This window comes from Glycine max, chromosome 18 (assembly GCF_000004515.6).
Source record: "Glycine max cultivar Williams 82 chromosome 18, Glycine_max_v4.0, whole genome shotgun sequence".
NCBI classification, from domain to species: domain Eukaryota; kingdom Viridiplantae; phylum Streptophyta; class Magnoliopsida; order Fabales; family Fabaceae; genus Glycine; species Glycine max.
The window spans coordinates 6,767,225-6,783,432 of record NC_038254.2 but is presented as its reverse complement, the minus strand read 5'-3'; the positions used below and the strand labels follow the sequence as shown (position 1 = coordinate 6,783,432).

The 16,208-nt window shown below is 32.3% G+C and overlaps 2 protein-coding genes across 3 annotated transcripts in view; one reads left to right on the top strand and one right to left on the bottom strand.

The window, feature by feature from the left end:
- LOC100802374 (enhancer of mRNA-decapping protein 4) overlaps positions 1 to 8,665 on the top strand; it is a 9,939-nt gene extending 1,274 nt beyond the window's left edge. The window contains exons 2-12 of one of the 2 annotated variants that reach the window (XM_041012095.1): positions 812 to 861; positions 940 to 1,096; positions 1,228 to 1,446; positions 3,029 to 3,157; positions 3,415 to 5,007; positions 5,404 to 5,763; positions 5,852 to 5,971; positions 6,104 to 6,274; positions 7,554 to 7,712; positions 7,829 to 7,954; positions 8,278 to 8,665. In XM_041012095.1, the coding sequence (XP_040868029.1) occupies positions 812 to 861; positions 940 to 1,096; positions 1,228 to 1,446; positions 3,029 to 3,157; positions 3,415 to 5,007; positions 5,404 to 5,763; positions 5,852 to 5,971; positions 6,104 to 6,274; positions 7,554 to 7,712; positions 7,829 to 7,954; positions 8,278 to 8,586 (3,393 nt within the window). In that variant the 3' untranslated portion in view covers positions 8,587 to 8,665. The remainder of the gene's footprint in view (positions 1 to 811; positions 862 to 939; positions 1,097 to 1,227; positions 1,447 to 3,028; positions 3,158 to 3,414; positions 5,008 to 5,403; positions 5,764 to 5,851; positions 5,972 to 6,103; positions 6,275 to 7,553; positions 7,713 to 7,828; positions 7,955 to 8,277) is intronic. The other variant, XM_041012096.1, reaches the window with a different exon arrangement.
- A 5,323-nt stretch (positions 8,666 to 13,988) lies between these two features.
- On the bottom strand, positions 13,989 to 14,727 carry LOC100778445 (chaperone protein dnaJ 11, chloroplastic). The gene has a single exon (XM_003551319.5). It carries the CDS (start codon positions 14,638 to 14,640, stop codon positions 14,185 to 14,187), a length of 456 nt encoding a protein of 151 aa, XP_003551367.1. The 5' UTR covers positions 14,641 to 14,727; the 3' UTR covers positions 13,989 to 14,184.
- Positions 14,728 to 16,208: the final 1,481 nt, after the last annotated feature.

The window sequence follows — 16,208 nt, the reverse complement described above, 5'->3', positions numbered from 1 at the left end:
GGCATTAGACACATTTTCCTGCAAGTCTGCATTTTCCCGCAAGATCAAGGAACATGAGGAAACCAGTACTGTGAGTGCAGTTTAAAACCTTGGAGATAACTTTAAGAAATGGTTAATTATCACTTGTTAATAAGATAAGATATGATAGCATCAAAGGCTTTTCCCACTGGGCGGTTGGTTTTACGTGGATTAAATGATTCCATTATGTTTTATTGTAAATCAAAACATTTTTGTTTCCATGTTCCTTGAGAGTGTTGTCTATCATGTACTTTGAGAAGGGCTAGATTTTAATATCCTGATATAAAAGATTATGATATTCTCTATGGGTTTAATTGCTAAGTTTCATACTATCTTTTTTAATATTTGAGTTTATTTATGTCTCCATAACTTTTAAGGAAGTGGGGCGATCTGAAATTTGAATAATAATCCTGATTCAAACATGCATATTGATGGGGATTTTATTACTTTCTTGAGGCTCAACTCAAGTTCATTGGACGAAAAAATAGCAGATAGCAACAATAGGCATGGGAACAACTCCATGTTGGATTTCCCCACTAGCATTGCTTTGGTTCATTGTGAAATTTACTTTGAAGTGCTGCTATAATTCTAGGTGAAAGGGAAGCATTTTCTTTTGTTCATTATAGTAGAGTTGTTATACATATTCAAAGGTTGTTTGCTGGCTTGTTGCCTTTCAACACATGAGTTGTTTCCCTATTTCAAACTTATACTGCTATGTATGTGTTTTTAGTGGCAAAAATATTTAAAGGATAACCCATTTATCCTTTGACTAATCTTTTTTTTCCTATGTCAGAGGGTCACAGACTTGGCGTTCTTTGCTGAAGATGTTCATCTCTTGGCTAGGTACTTTTTCTGGCCTCAAAATTTTAAATGGTGTAGTTTCTTTTGTCAATGAATTATGGGAACATGCTTTCTGTACAGTGTTGGCACAGATGGCCGTGTCTATGTGTGGAAGATCTCTGAAGGTCCAGATGATGAAGATAAGCCTCAAATTACTGCCAATATTGTTATTTCTCTTCAAATAGTGGGGGAGGAGAAAGTTGAACATCCCCAAATTTGTTGGCACTGCCACAAACAAGTAATTGCCTCATATTCTCCCATTTCATTGTTCTCATTTCCAAAAACCTGAAGCAATGGTTTACCTTTCTTCCTTGTATATGTGTGTGTATATATATATATATATTATATTAATTCAACCTTTTCTTACAGGAGATTTTGACAGTTGGTATGGGAAAACATGTTTTAAGGATTGATACCACAAAAGTTGGAAATGGTGAAGCCTTTGTGGCAGATGATCCTCTGAGATGTCCTGTGGACAAGCTCATTGATGGGGTTCAGCTGGTAGGCACACATGATGGGGAGGTGACTGATTTGTCGATGTGCCAATGGATGACGAATCGATTGGTATCTGCGTCACAGGATGGCACGGTTTGTTTATTTTTGTTCTAACTAACTGCTACTTTTTGTTTTCTCCAGTTTAAATTCATTTCTTTGGTTTGATGACAATGCTTATTAAAGCATTTTTCTGATCAGGATAAATAATGCAGTGGTATGTATGTCTCGTTAATATCTATGGTTTTCTTTTAGCTTGCATTGGTATTTTTACTATAAAACCAAGCACACAAATATGTGGGTGCATTTCGGATAGGAATGAAGAGAGAGAACAATGATCAATTCTTGTATGAACACAATGCCTACAGAGTACAGACACAACCAGTCAAAAGCATAGATGTATTACAATACAATAATAATAAAGTCTGTAGCATTATGATTAATTGCTGATGATGGCAAGCCAAAAATTCTGCCATAAAACTATGGGGGATGGCATTGCAGATGCTGGTCAAAGCATGTCAGCTATAATTAAAATAAAAAATAATAATCATGAAAAGATATGATTAATTAATAAAAGAAAAAATGATGACATACATGAAAAACAATAAACTAGAAAACAAAAGGTATGAGAAAGAAACAAAGGGAAAGTGAAGAGGAAGAGTTAGAGAAGGAAATTTTTTTCCTTGTTTGGGACACCAGATGCTTGGAGACTCCCATGAACTCTCTCGCCAGAGATGGGGATGGGGAATGTGCAATGCAGGATTTATTCTTACATGAATGGAGGGAGTTATGATTGTGTGCAATAGAAGAGTTGATTCTCTTCAATAATTATTGTCAAGTGGAATGATGGAGACCGCTCATTTTCTTTTAAAAATACTTTTTAAAAGTACTGTTTTTCCGCCATAGTCACTGTTTCTGCCATGGCTGCCACACAAATAGTGGCTTTCATAAGCTGCCACAACATGCTTCTTACATAGTGTTTTGTACAAACTTTGTCACACCATAACACCATCGCTGCTATTTGATAACATTGGTCTGTAGTGAAACCTGCTGAAGCTGAAGTTATTTTAATATTGTCTTAATTTTTTTATTATTTGTGCCTATAGGCAGTGTGCTCATGCAAGTATTGCTCAAAAACAATATAGTAGCTGCAGTTACTGAAAAAGTAGTGAGGACAAGAATGAAGAACAAATATGAAACTGACAATACTTAGATAAAGCAGTTCCTTAAAGGTTTTTGGTGATGTTCTCTAATTAACATTAGAGCTTTACCCTGGTAACTCGTACAACAAAGGTCAGCATTTAAAGTTGGCGTTGAATACTGAGGTGAAGCTCCAATTTTGATAGGAGGATAGCACCAAATGCACTTAAAAAACAACATCTAAGTTTTGTCCTTATGACACTGGGGAAAAAGTGGTGGTATATAGTTATTTTAAGTTTATTTTATTTTACAGACTTTAAACCTTGTCATTTTTATTTAAGTTGTGTAACAGATTGAGATCATTTGGAAACTTGGGAAAAAATGCTGAGAAAATTACCTCCTGTCCTCTTTATTAATTTATATATGGTATCAATTGAGTGTAACATCCTTGTGCATGTCTATGTTGTGCTTGGTTGTTATTTGTTTAATTTGTTATAGATGTCTCAACCATATTTGTCTCTAATCTCAAATGTGACAGATAAAGATCTGGGAAGATCGCAAGGCACATCCACTTGCAATTTTGAGACCACATGATGGGAATCCGGTTTTTTCTGCTACATTTTTTACTGCTCCTCATCAGCCGGATCATATTGTCCTTATCACCGCAGTAAGTGTATTCATCAACATTAGCTGATCATGTCTTCTATCTGAGTTTTTGTTGCCCAATATCGGGGTAGTACAATTTTTGTGATAATAATCAATAATCAATCAATTTTATTTATGTATAAAAGCTTAAAAAATTAACAGAGGTCTGTGTCCGTGGCTCATTGTTTCTATCAGACGTCTCTCCACTGAACTATCATGTGACTAGTCTAGTAATATTTGTTTTACCTGTTTATGAATTAAAATTGACACCTTGTGTAGGGACCACAAAATCAGGAAGTGAAGCTTTGGGTCTCAGCAAGTGAAGAAGGTTGGCTGCTCCCAAGTGACACTGAATCATGGAAATGCACTCAGACATTGGAGTTGAAGAGTTCAGCTCAACCTTCTAAGGATGCATTCTTTAATCAAGTTGCAGCATTGTCTCATGCAGGTCTGCTTTTACTTGCAAATGCCCAGAGGAATGCTATATATGCTGTGCATTTAGAGTATGGTCCTAATCCAGAATCAACACGCATGGATTATATAGCTGAGTTTACTGTGACAATGCCCATTCTGAGTTTTACTGGGACCAGTGATATATTGCCACATGGTGAACATATTGTTCAGGTTTATTGTGTTCAGACACAGGCTATTCAGCAGTATGCTTTGGATCTGGCTCAGTGCTTGCCTCCGCCTTACGAAAATATGGGACTAGAGAAGTCAGATTCCAGTGTTTCACGCGATCCTATTACTGTTGAAGGATTCCACTCTTTAGATTCTTCTGCAGGTAGAACAACTGAAATGTCTTTAGCCAGTTCTGCTCCAAAAACAATGTTACAAACAAGTAGTAACGATGGTGGACTTGTGGCAAGATATCCTTTGAGCTCTGGCCATGTTGAGGCACCTATTTCTAGAGAAATCAGCAATTCTAATACTGAAGCTAAACCTGTTACATTACCTCCTTCTTGTAGTGATGCTGATATTGTTTGTATTCCATCTCCACCTCTTCCTTTGAGCCCAAGGTTATCTTTGAAACTCTCCGATATCAGGAGTCCACAATCCAACTTGAGTGATCATGTTGGGGACCATCCTGTTAATGATTATTCAATAGACAGACAAATGGATACCATTCATAGGAACTTGTCTGACCCATCGAATAACAATTCAAATAATGATGAGAAGAAAATGAAGCAGGATGACATTTCTAGTGTACTTAATCCTTCTGTCATGTTTAAGCAACCAACTCATCTAATTACACCATCTGAGATCACAAAAGCTGGTTCCTCCTCTGAGACTAATATAATTGATAGGAAGAATGAGGGAGAAGCAAAGATCCAGGATGTGGTTGATGTGGGTAATGCTGAAGTGGAAGTGAAAGTGGTGGGTGAGACAAGATCTAATCAAAGTGATGAATTTGGTCGGCAGGGGTCTCAACAACATCCATATGCTGATGGTAAAGAAAAATTATTTTGCTCTCAGGCTTCAGATCTTGGTATTGAGATGGCCCGAGATTGCTGTGGGATGTCTGGGGACGCATACCTTACAGAGGAACCTGGGCAACTTGATTCAACAGTAGGAGACTCACTGGCTCAACCACCTGATGCCAGTGAGGATGGACTTCAAGACTTAGCAAAAGATGCCCATGAAAAGGTTTCTGACTCATCTACATCTGTGGCAGTGCCTCCATCTCCTGTGCCTAATGCAAAAGGGAAAAGACAGAAAGGTAAAATTTCTCAACCATCAGGCCCATCTTCCTCATCTCCAAGTGCGTGCAATTCAACTGATTCATCCCATGAACCAATTGGAAATTCTAGCCTCCCATCTGCTGAAAATGCTTTCCCTCAATTTCTGGCAATGCAAGAATCGCTCAATCAGGTGATTTCTCAAGAGTTTTTGGTTGGTCAAGATGATGCATAGCTAATCATGCATTATATTTTAATTTATTAGCAATTTAGCATGTGTATAAAGGGACTTTTGTTGAAAACGTTATTTTTATAAGTAATAGTCCAGAACTTTTCTTCTCAGAAAATGCTGAAAACAGTTTTTCCCTGTCCTTCTGTGGCTAGATTTTTTAGCTTCTCTATAAGTACATGTCCAGTTTCGATTAGAAAATCCCCATCCAAATGAGTTATTCATTTCCTTATTTTAAGACCCAAGGGATGTTTATATTGTTTATGTTTACTGATGTTTATTGAAGTAACATTGCAAAAATTGTATTTTGTCATATTTTGGCAGTTTGACTCATTAATAATTCATGATGTTATTCGGCAGTTATTGACAATGCAAAAAGAGATGCAGAAGCAGATGACAATGATGGTTGCTGTTCCAGTGACTAAAGAAGGTAGAAGGCTTGAGGCTGCCCTAGGGAGAAACCTGGAAAAAGCTGTCAAGTCCAACAGTGATGCTTTGTGGGCTCGAATTCAGGAGGAGAATACAAAAAGTGAAAAATTGTTACGAGACCGTATCCAGCAAGTTACAGGTTTGATTAGTAACTTTATGAATAAGGATCTACCAGTGATACTGGAGAAAACAGTAAAGAAGGAAATGGCTTCAGTTGGGCAAGCAGTAGTACGTGCTATGTCTCCTGCTGTGGAGAAAATAATATCTTCTTCTATTGTGGAGTCTTTCCAGGTTTATACACTTTTTTTTTATCTAATAGAAACTAGAATGAACTTAATAAATTGTCTTGCTGGGATCTAATTGGTACTTTTTGCCATAGAGAGGAGTGGGTGATAAGGCAGTGAACCAACTTGATAAATCAGTTAATTCAAAACTTGAAGCTACTGTAGCTAGGCAAATCCAAGCACAATTTCAGACAACTGGCAAGCAGGTGCTTCAGGTATGTCACTTATCTTGCTTTCACTCTTAAGTGTATTGTATCTTCATATTATGTCATTCTGGGAGTTAGTGGTATTTGTAATTTCATCTGAGGAAACATTTGTTCATTACTGTGAATTAATTTCTCCTGTAGGAGACACTCAAATCCAGTTTTGAAACATCATTGGTTCCTGCATTTGAGATGTCATGTAAAGCCATGTTTGAGCAAGTGGATGCTACATTTCAGAAAGGCATGGTTGAACATTCAACTGCTGTTCAGCAACGCCTTGAATCTGCACCCACTTCGTTGGCAATGACATTAAGGGTGAGTAACTGAGACTATTTGTTTCTTTGGGGTATTTTTTAGCAACCTTCACTTTTTCATTTGGACAAAAATGCCTTACTCTGACATTTTATACTAGAGAGAGATGGATAATTAAATGAGTTGTGTGAAAAGATGATCTGACTGATGGTATGCATAGAAAAAAGAGCATAATGAATTAATTTGGGCCTCTCAAAAGATTTTACCTTAAGTTTTTGCAACAAAGCAAGGCATCTTTTTGGGCTGGGGGCAGGGGTGGATGGGTAGAGCTGACCCTTTTTACCTGATTTTTTTTTATTGAACCTGTAAATTGCTAAAAGTCTCAGTTTACTTTCATGGGGATCTCCATCCACTCTTATTTTAAGTGTCCTGTGCACCAATTTCTCTCTAAACCTCTGATATGGCAATCTAGTGATTATATATAACACGGGAATATATCCTCCTCCCTAATACAGGTGGATCTGGATCCACTTGTAAGGTAACTGCTTGCCAATTTTAAGAGATCAAGCTTTTATGATGGTATTTTGTTTGTTATTGATGTCTTGAATGAGAAGGTATTAGTTGGTATAGTTCTAGTTCAGTTTTGTAGGCCCCTTTTTATTTCAATTGCTTTTAGGTAGGTCTTTTGTTTTATCTGAAAGGCAGCTACTTCCTACAAGAACAATTTGCATCTGTGTGCATGACTGCCACTTGCTGAGTGGGCTAGGCTCATCACACCACCAACATACTAAGGGAATCTTGCAGATTCTTATTTGCTTTTATGTCGTGTAGATAATGTTATAATTATTATATATATAGGTATATATTTATAGGGTTTTGCTAATGTACACACCATTGTTTTTTAATGTGTGTCAACAAACTATAATTAGAGAATATCTTAAAATGCACAATGGTGTAGCTTACTAATGCATTCATACTAAAAAAATATGGGTGTGTATGTTAGCAAATGCTTGTAGGGTTTGCTAATGTACACACCTTTGCTTTGTAGTATGAGTGCGTTAGCAAGCTACACTATTGGTGTATTTTAAGATATTTTCTAGTTATAGTTTGCTAACACACTCATACTAAAAAACAAAGGTGTGTATATTAGCAAATCCCCCCCCCCCCTCCCCCCCCCCCTCCCACACACACACACATAAAATCTTATTTGCATAGTTCACACTGCTAAATAGAAATGATGGGTTATCAAGAAAAAGCGTTTGGACATGGTAGTGTTGCTCTTATTTAGCTTGTCACCCTCTTTGTATCTCAGTGGCAGTGTTCCTCTTGATGCATTTTGCAGGATTCCATTAATTCAGCATCATCAATTACTCAAACCTTGAGTAGAGAAGTGCTTGAGGGCCACAGAAAGCTAGTGACACTCGCAGCTACAAGAACAAACTCAGGCACATTAAATACTCTGCCTGTCCAGCTGAACAATGGTCCTGTACTTCATGAAAAGGTGGGTAACTAAGCTAACCACTTGTGGGCCTTAGTTGTAGATAGGGGTTAATAGAAAGCTTTAATTTCGAGCATACATGGTAATAATTGCTCTTGCAATTTTGCATTGCGTATCAGGTCGAGGTGCCTCTGGATCCCACACAAGAGCTGGCAAGGTTGATTTCTGAACGGAAATATGAGGAGGCTTTCATTGGAGCTCTACATAGAAGTGATGTATCCATTGTATCTTGGTTATGTACTCAGGTATGCCAGAGATGTTTTATCTTTCAGTTAACCAATCTGTAGGCAGCTTGGGTAAAGTCTCCAGTTGGGATGGTCTTCTTTAATTGTTAACTCCAATTGGTTAAGGAGAGACAATTTGTGTATAATAAGGTTTCAGCTATTTGCAATCCAAAGCTTCTGATTCAACTTGAGTTGAAGGAGCATTAACTTAATTTATAACATTATGTTGCTTTTATAAGCATTAATTGAAATTCTTACTGGTGTGTGTTTAGATTTTTCTCATCTTATTCAAATAATTATTGACCACCAAGTATTAACGGAATCACTCCATTTCTGCTAAGCAGGTTAATTTACACGGACTTTTGTCAATGGTTCCTCTTCCTTTAAGCCAAGGTGTACTGCTTTCACTTCTTCAGCAATTGGCTTGTGATATTAACAATGATACACCGCGAAAGATTGTGTGGTTGACTGATGTGGCTGCTGCCATAAACCCGTCAGACCCAACGATTGCGATGCACACGCGATCCATCTTTGAGCAAGTCTATCAGATACTGAATCATCAACGTAGCTTGCCTACAATGACTGGAGTTGATCTCTCAAGTATCCGTCTTTTATTGCATGTCGTCAACTCCATGCTTATGACATGTAAATGATTTTTTCCCCCTCATTTCCAGAAATGTGCAAATCCTTTGCCTTGTGAACTTATAATATGATATTGGAATTTTGTACAAAGCTCTGTGAGTTTCGTTGTAATGGTCGAAATTGAGTAGTCAGTGTTGACAGGTAGTTCATCTTTGAAAATATTCTGCAGCAACAAAATTGGTTTTTTTACTCAATTTAAACGCTCCATTCTATACGGAAGCAATAATTTCAAAATGGGATAATTAGTTTATAACAGACCATCAAATATCTGGATTATAATGGATGTATTAAAAATAATTCATTCACATTTCATTAAAAATTATAATTTATCAAAAAAATCAATCTGGTTACGATCTAATTAATAAAATTTATCCAATTTATCCATTAATGTTTTTTTATGGAAGGACATGTCTACAAAATTATTTTAACACACTATCTTATTATTCTTATTATATGATTAATTTAAAATACTTGCAACAATTTTTTTTACAACTTTAAAATACTTGCAACTTTTTTTTACAAAATTAATTTTTTGGTTAAATTGTAATTTTGGTTCTCTTATAATTTTAAATTTGTGATTTTGATCCTTTTATTCTTAGGTTAAGACATTTAGTATTCTTTTTTTTTTTCTCCAAGACAAGTAACCATTGTAAAGTCAAATGTTGATTTTAATGTAACGTATTAATAATATTGATATTAACGTGACATTTGTATAAGTTGTTGACATCATGTTTATGTCATAAGTTAATTGAAATGAATTTTTTTAATAATAGTAAAATTTAACCTTTTAATCAAGTATAAGGTAATAAATTATTAAGATACTTATTTTTAATTAATTTTATAAATAATATTTTGTATGTATGATTAGTCAAGAATTATGGATTTTTTTTCAAATTATAAAACTTTATAACTTAAAAAATATTCAATAAATAAATTTTTTAAATTTTATTTTGTATTATTTTAAATATTTTTAATTTGAATAATTTACATATTTTTTATTTAATTTTAATAAATTCATTATTAAATTTCATAAATTAATATATAAATTATTATGTAAATTGATTTTAATACACATTATTTTTACTCTAATTACATAAATTAATATAATTGCACCAAAAAATATGTAAATTATATAATTTTATTTTAATATGTAAGTTATTTTTATTCTAGTTATATAAATTAATAAAAATTAAATATTTAATTTTTTAGGGAACTTACATGTTAATTTTTTTTAAATTATAAAAAATTATATAAAAATAAATTTTTTAATACCATTTATAGAAATCAAGAAAATTATATAAATTGATATGTAAATATGCTTATGGAATTTATAGAATTATGTAAATTTATTTTCATATATAAATAACACAAATTCTTATTTTAATTATAATAAATATTAAATTTGTAATTTGTAATTTTTAGATTATTTAAATGTTATTTTGAATTTACATAATATTTATAAATTACATAAAATAATTTTTAAATAATCTATATATTAGTTTATGTAATTTTTTAAAATTATAAGAAATTAAAAAAAATTATATATAATAATTTGTTAATTTATATTAAAATAAAGTTTTACAATAAAATAAATACATGTAAAATTAAATATTAAGCATTTTATTTTAATTTAGAAATTGAAAATAAAAATTTACTCATGATACATGTAAAATAGTATTTATAAAATTAATTAAACAAAATGAATATCTTTTGGTTTATTACTTTGCCTTTAAACAAAAGGTTATGAGTTTAATTTCTACTAAGACCTTTATTTTTTACTTTATTTAATTTGATGTCACATAAATACCACATCAATATCAATACGTCGTCAAAATCAAAATTTAATTTTGGATGATCAATTAACATGATCAAAGATTGCTTATTCTGAAAAATAGGATAATTAAATGTTTTGATTTAGAAATAAGAAAACCAAAATTACAGTTTAACTTATTTGTTTAAATTATTTTTTAAGATAATTATTTTATAAAAAAACATTTTTTAAAATTTATAGCGTTTTAAATAGGATATAAAATTAATATTTAAATAATTATTGAAATATTTTAATTAGTTTTAAAAAGTCATGAAAAAAGAATATGTTGTACTGATTTTCGTCCATGAAATGTTAATTGATAGTTTATTAAATTTAAAAATAGGATAAAATGAATTGTTGTTTATTTATTTATTTAATTATATAATTCATTTTAGTCGATTTAAGAATTTTTTTAATATAATTGAATAGATTAAACTTGGATTTTAAATGGATTGAATTAGATGGATCATATGATTAAATAAATTTTTTTATTTTTTTTGCTACACGTATCATTTTAGGATTGGGATTAAGATACGGAAACTCTATTTTGTTAAACCATTAGGTCATCTAGGGCGGTGTGTTTAACCATGTTATTTAATTGGAAAAATTAAATAAGTCTTGTAGATTAAGTGGTCGCTTCGGTTAGTCTCTATTAAGTTTAGCTCAACAAATAAAACGATCTTGTTTTGTTACCAATTTTTGTGAAATATACTGTTTTGCTATCAATATGATAGTAAAACACGTAGATAAAGCATGGATGATAAAATATTAAAAAATACAAAACTTGGGTTATAAAATTATAAAAAAATACTTGGACAGGTAAATTTTGCAAAATAATAATAGTTGGATAATAAAATATGCAATTAAACCTTTAATTTTATAATTCTAAGTTTTTTTAAGTTTATAATTTTATGATATAATTTGTTGTATAGATTATTGATCATTGACTATGCTATTGAGTTTTAAGAGGAGTTAATGCTATGTTGTACTTTATTTATGTATTTATTTTTGTTGCTTTTATGTTGTACTTTATGGTACATGATAATATATTTCTACATTATTAATAAAAGAAATGTTTTTGTTTTGTGTCTATAAATTTTTGATAGTTTATCCTTTATTAATTTTTAAACTTCTGTTACTCTCATGTTGTTAGTTACTTTTCTTTAACTTCTAAATCTTTTTTTATTTAAAGAATAAATCATACATATTTCTCCTGAAGTTTTAAAAAAAAATTACACATATTTCTCCTCATTTTAAAAAACATACACATGTCTTTCTTGAAGTTTAAGAAAATTACACGTGTCGTCTTTTCTTTTAAACAACATACACATGTCTCTTCTTAGGTTTAAGAAAATTACACACATCTTCCTTTTGTTTTTAAAACCTACAAAAAAATTTCTAAATATTTTCTAAGCATTTGATAGTAATAAATCATGTGCATTGACAATTTTGATTTTAAAAGGCTAAAAAAGTGATATGAAAAAGTTAAAAAACCTAATACTTTCTTTAATAACATACATGTAGGTTCAAATTTACTCGAACCTAGTTTCGAGTAAAAAGTAACAAATTTAAATTTTGCGAGAAAGAAAAATAGATAAATTTATTTGTAGTGACGAATTCCAAACACTTTCATACTTATGAGAACGAAAAATATGTTTTAACCTTTTTAAATCAAAATTATCAACGCATGACTTGTACATGTCAAATGTTTAAATGATATTTAAGAGATTTGTGTATGTTTTAAGAACAAAAGGGAAACATGTAAAATTTTCTTAAACAATCAGGGGACACATGTGTAGGTTTTGCAAAAGAATAAAAAATATATATAATTTTCTTAAATTTCAAAGGAAGCCCGTGTAATTTACTCTTATTTAAAATATGTCTCTCTCCCCTAGTATGACATAATGATAATATTGTGTTGTGGGGGATTCTATTGTTACTCAAATGGTCCACTAATACACAAGTGAGTAGTAGCTAAAAAGTATTTTAAAAAATTAATTTAATGAAAAATTTCATGTGCTATAACAATGTTGTCGTTGTGACGGTTAGAAATGAAATTGCATTGTGAAGGATTTACCAATTTCTCCATCATCATTTGGATAAAAAGTAATAAATTTAAATTTTGTGAGTATAAAAAATAGATAAATTTATTTGCTATGTCAAATGCCAAATATTTTCATATTTATGAGAATAAAAATATATTTTAACTTTTTTTAATCAAAATTATCAATATACATGGCTTGTCACTCTCAAATATTTAGACGATGTTTGGAGGATTTGTGTAAGTTTTAAAAACAGAAAAAAAAAACATGTATAATTTTTTAAAACTTGAGATATGTGTAGGTTTTAGAAAAAGAGAAAAAATATATGTAATTTCCTTAGAGTGGAAGCAAAACATATATAATTTACTCTTATTTATAATGTGTCTCTCTCCCCGGTATGATATGATGGTAATATTGTGTTGGTCGGATTCTATTGTTACCCAAATGGTGCACTAATACACAAGTGAATAGTAACTAAAAAGTATTTTAAAAAATTAATTCAATGAAAAACTTCATGTACTATAACAATGTTGTCACTCTGACAGTTAGGAATGAAACTATATTACAAAAGACTTACCAGTCTCTCCATCATCATCCTCAAACTAACGTCAGAGTTTTCGTGATCAACTTATAAGAAATGTTACACGAACTTACGGGTTTAAAATCCTTAAACTTGGTAACATTGTCAACCTTGGGAATGAGTGTGATGAGGGTTTGATTGATGTGTCGAATTGTGGAAATGTCAATTATATCTAGCCCCTGTGGCCCTCATCTTTGTATGATTTGTCCCAAATCGCAAACCATAAATATCCCCCTTCATTGGTTTCACTGGTGGCTTTGGTTACCCACGGGGGAAACCCATACAGTTATTATACAAAATAAAGGGGAGTTTCCTACTACCAAAATATGCATCCATCACTTCCCCACAGTAACATATAATTGGCATACAAGCGCGTTTGAATCTGCTCCATACAAAGGTTCCATGTTGGTTTATGAAACTAGGGTTAAAATTGACAATTGAATTTATTATACAATTTTCATTTAATATTATAATTAATAAGATCTAACGTCACCCATGTATAATCTTTACTGTTGATTTTATTTAAATTAAACCCAATGGATAAATATTTGTGATTCACGAGTGAATCATTTGTTATATGGATTCACGGTAGAATTAGTCATCGTGTTGTGGCTAAGTAACTAAAATGATTAATTATCCGCTAAATTACATAAGGTGTGTTTGGATACAAATTAGGTTTAACGTTTCATCTCAAGGAGACAAATATTGGTACATTAGAATGCGTGTTTGTCTGTTTGACAAGTTTTTTTCTTAACTGCAATCCAAACACAAACGTCTGTGATTCGTGAGTCACATTGTAAGTGCATTTTCCTGACGTGAAAATGTTGGCATCTATACTGTTTTTGCATAGTCACTTTCACGATTGAAATCTCTTTTTAACTTATTAGCTCATTATTCGTTATTATTATTCCCATCTTATTTATTGTCTTTCGTGAAATTGCCGAAAAAAAGAAAAATCAAACAAATAGCCACACCAAAAAAAAAAAAAATCATTTACATTCTCACAAAAAGAGAAGCAAAATTTGCTTCTTCATCCTCTCTCTCTCTCTCTCTTTGTTTGCTCTATCCATCTAAGTTAGTAATTTCCGATTCTCATCACTCTTTTTGACATCGTTTTCACCGATTCGGCGATTCCTCTTTCTTGTTAACAAATCCACATTTTTCTTTGCTAATTCCTCTACCAGCATTGGTCCGTTTCCCACCTTCGCGTCGTGTAAAACGCCGACGAGTGGTTCCGACTAAGCGAAGTAGAAAACCGGCGGTGTCTTCCGCCGTGCGCCGCCGCCAGCGTCCTATCGTACATCGCCCTCGCCGACGGATCCGACAGCGTCTCGTACGCGTTTCGGAGCTGAATGAAGTCTCCGTCGCCGTCAGTCTCCGGTGACCTCTGCACCGCCGCATCGGGATGGTAGAGCTTCGCGAGGCTCCGGTACGCCGACTTGATCTCCGTCGGCGATGCGTCTCGCTCGACTCGCAGCACCTCGTAAAGGCTCGCCGCCGGCCGCTGCGTATCCACCGCCTCAGCCGCGACGGCGCGGACCGAGGACCGCCGTGGAAAGCTGGCGGAGCGGTCGACGGAGGAAGAGAAACTCAGCGGAATTCCTCCGGCGGCGAGGTTCAGCGCTGGCGCCATCGGAAACTGAATCGAACGTTGCGGTGAGGTTTTCTTTTTCCGGCGAGGGGCGAAATTGGAATGAGATATGTTAGAACCGTGTTTGGGTGCTGAGGAAAGTGGTGTGAGGGGGTTTATATAGAGGTCAAAGAAAGAGAGAGATTTAGCGGTACAAGCGTCATTTCACACGCCACAAGGTATGGGTGCGTAACTGTATGGGGTCTGTTAAAGTAAGAAAGTGTGAAAAAAAATGACAAATGCTGACGTGGCTGATGCGGTGCGTTTTAAAATGGCTTCTAGAAGCCCAAATTTGTGGATGTTACAACAATACGGGTCCACATATACTTTGTTGTAAGTTTTTTAATATTTTTATGATAAAATATCATCAATTGTTTATTGTTCAATCTTAATGTATCTAGATCAATGAGTGGAGAGTAAAAAAAATATTAATGTAATAAGTAAATTTTTATGTAATAATATTTTTAATAATTTTGTTTTAATTTTTTACTTTTTGATGAAGGTAATTTAGATGGAGTTTATTTTAAGATGTTTTGGAACATCTTTAATGGAAATCTTTTAAATTATTATTTGTGGTTTCTATATTATTTTTTGTAATCCCACAATATCATGTTTGATAAGATATTGATACATAATTTTATTCTAATGTTAAAAAATTCTAAATTTTTTTAAGAAACTCACACTTATATATATATATATATATTTTTTTTTTTAATTTTCACTCAATTATAGTATTGTTAATAAAATATAAATTTTGATTTTAATAAAACTATCTATGTCACATAGATTTACTCAAATAAAAAAATTATAAGAAATAATTTTTTCACTTAAAAAATTCTTTAAGAAGCCTACTAAAGATGCTCTTATGTTGATCTTTAATTAAAATTAAAGTTTTATTTCAATAGTTTGGGTGGTAATAAAGGGTTTGCATACAAAAGTAACATTAATTATAGAGATGAAAGCTCAATTATGATTAGAAAATTATACAATAAACATTTATTTGACTTTTGTCTGTTTTTTATTTATTTGTGTCTTGATTATTCGGTATGGAATAAAAAAATGATTTGTACAATTTTCAATAATATTTTTTAAAATATTTAAGAATTTTAATGTAAAGTAATAATTATTTTATATATAAATAAACAAAAATATTTTGAAGTTTTTAACTTATTAAAAGAAAAAAGCTTTAAATTAAACAATTGGTTTTAAAGAGACATGCATGGTTGTTAGATAGATATTTAGATTTTTTGAAGGGCTTGTCTTCATGCATGATTTGAAGGAAGAACGCCAAGAAAGTGAAGGCAGTGGACAATTGGAGTTGGATTGGTTGAATAATGATCTTTGAAAGTGGTGCTCTCCCTCTCATCATCCTTTGTATTCCTCTTGAATTGTGTTTCTTAGGGATTCATAATACTTTTCTTTTGTTAATTGGCACGCACTTTGCATACCTTCCTTTTTGTTAAATGATAGACAAATTCTTCTGGGTTGTCAATTTTTGTTTCCCATTACAATCTAAAGTAAACTAAACTATACATATAGATTAATATTATTGCAAACCATTTGAATAATTT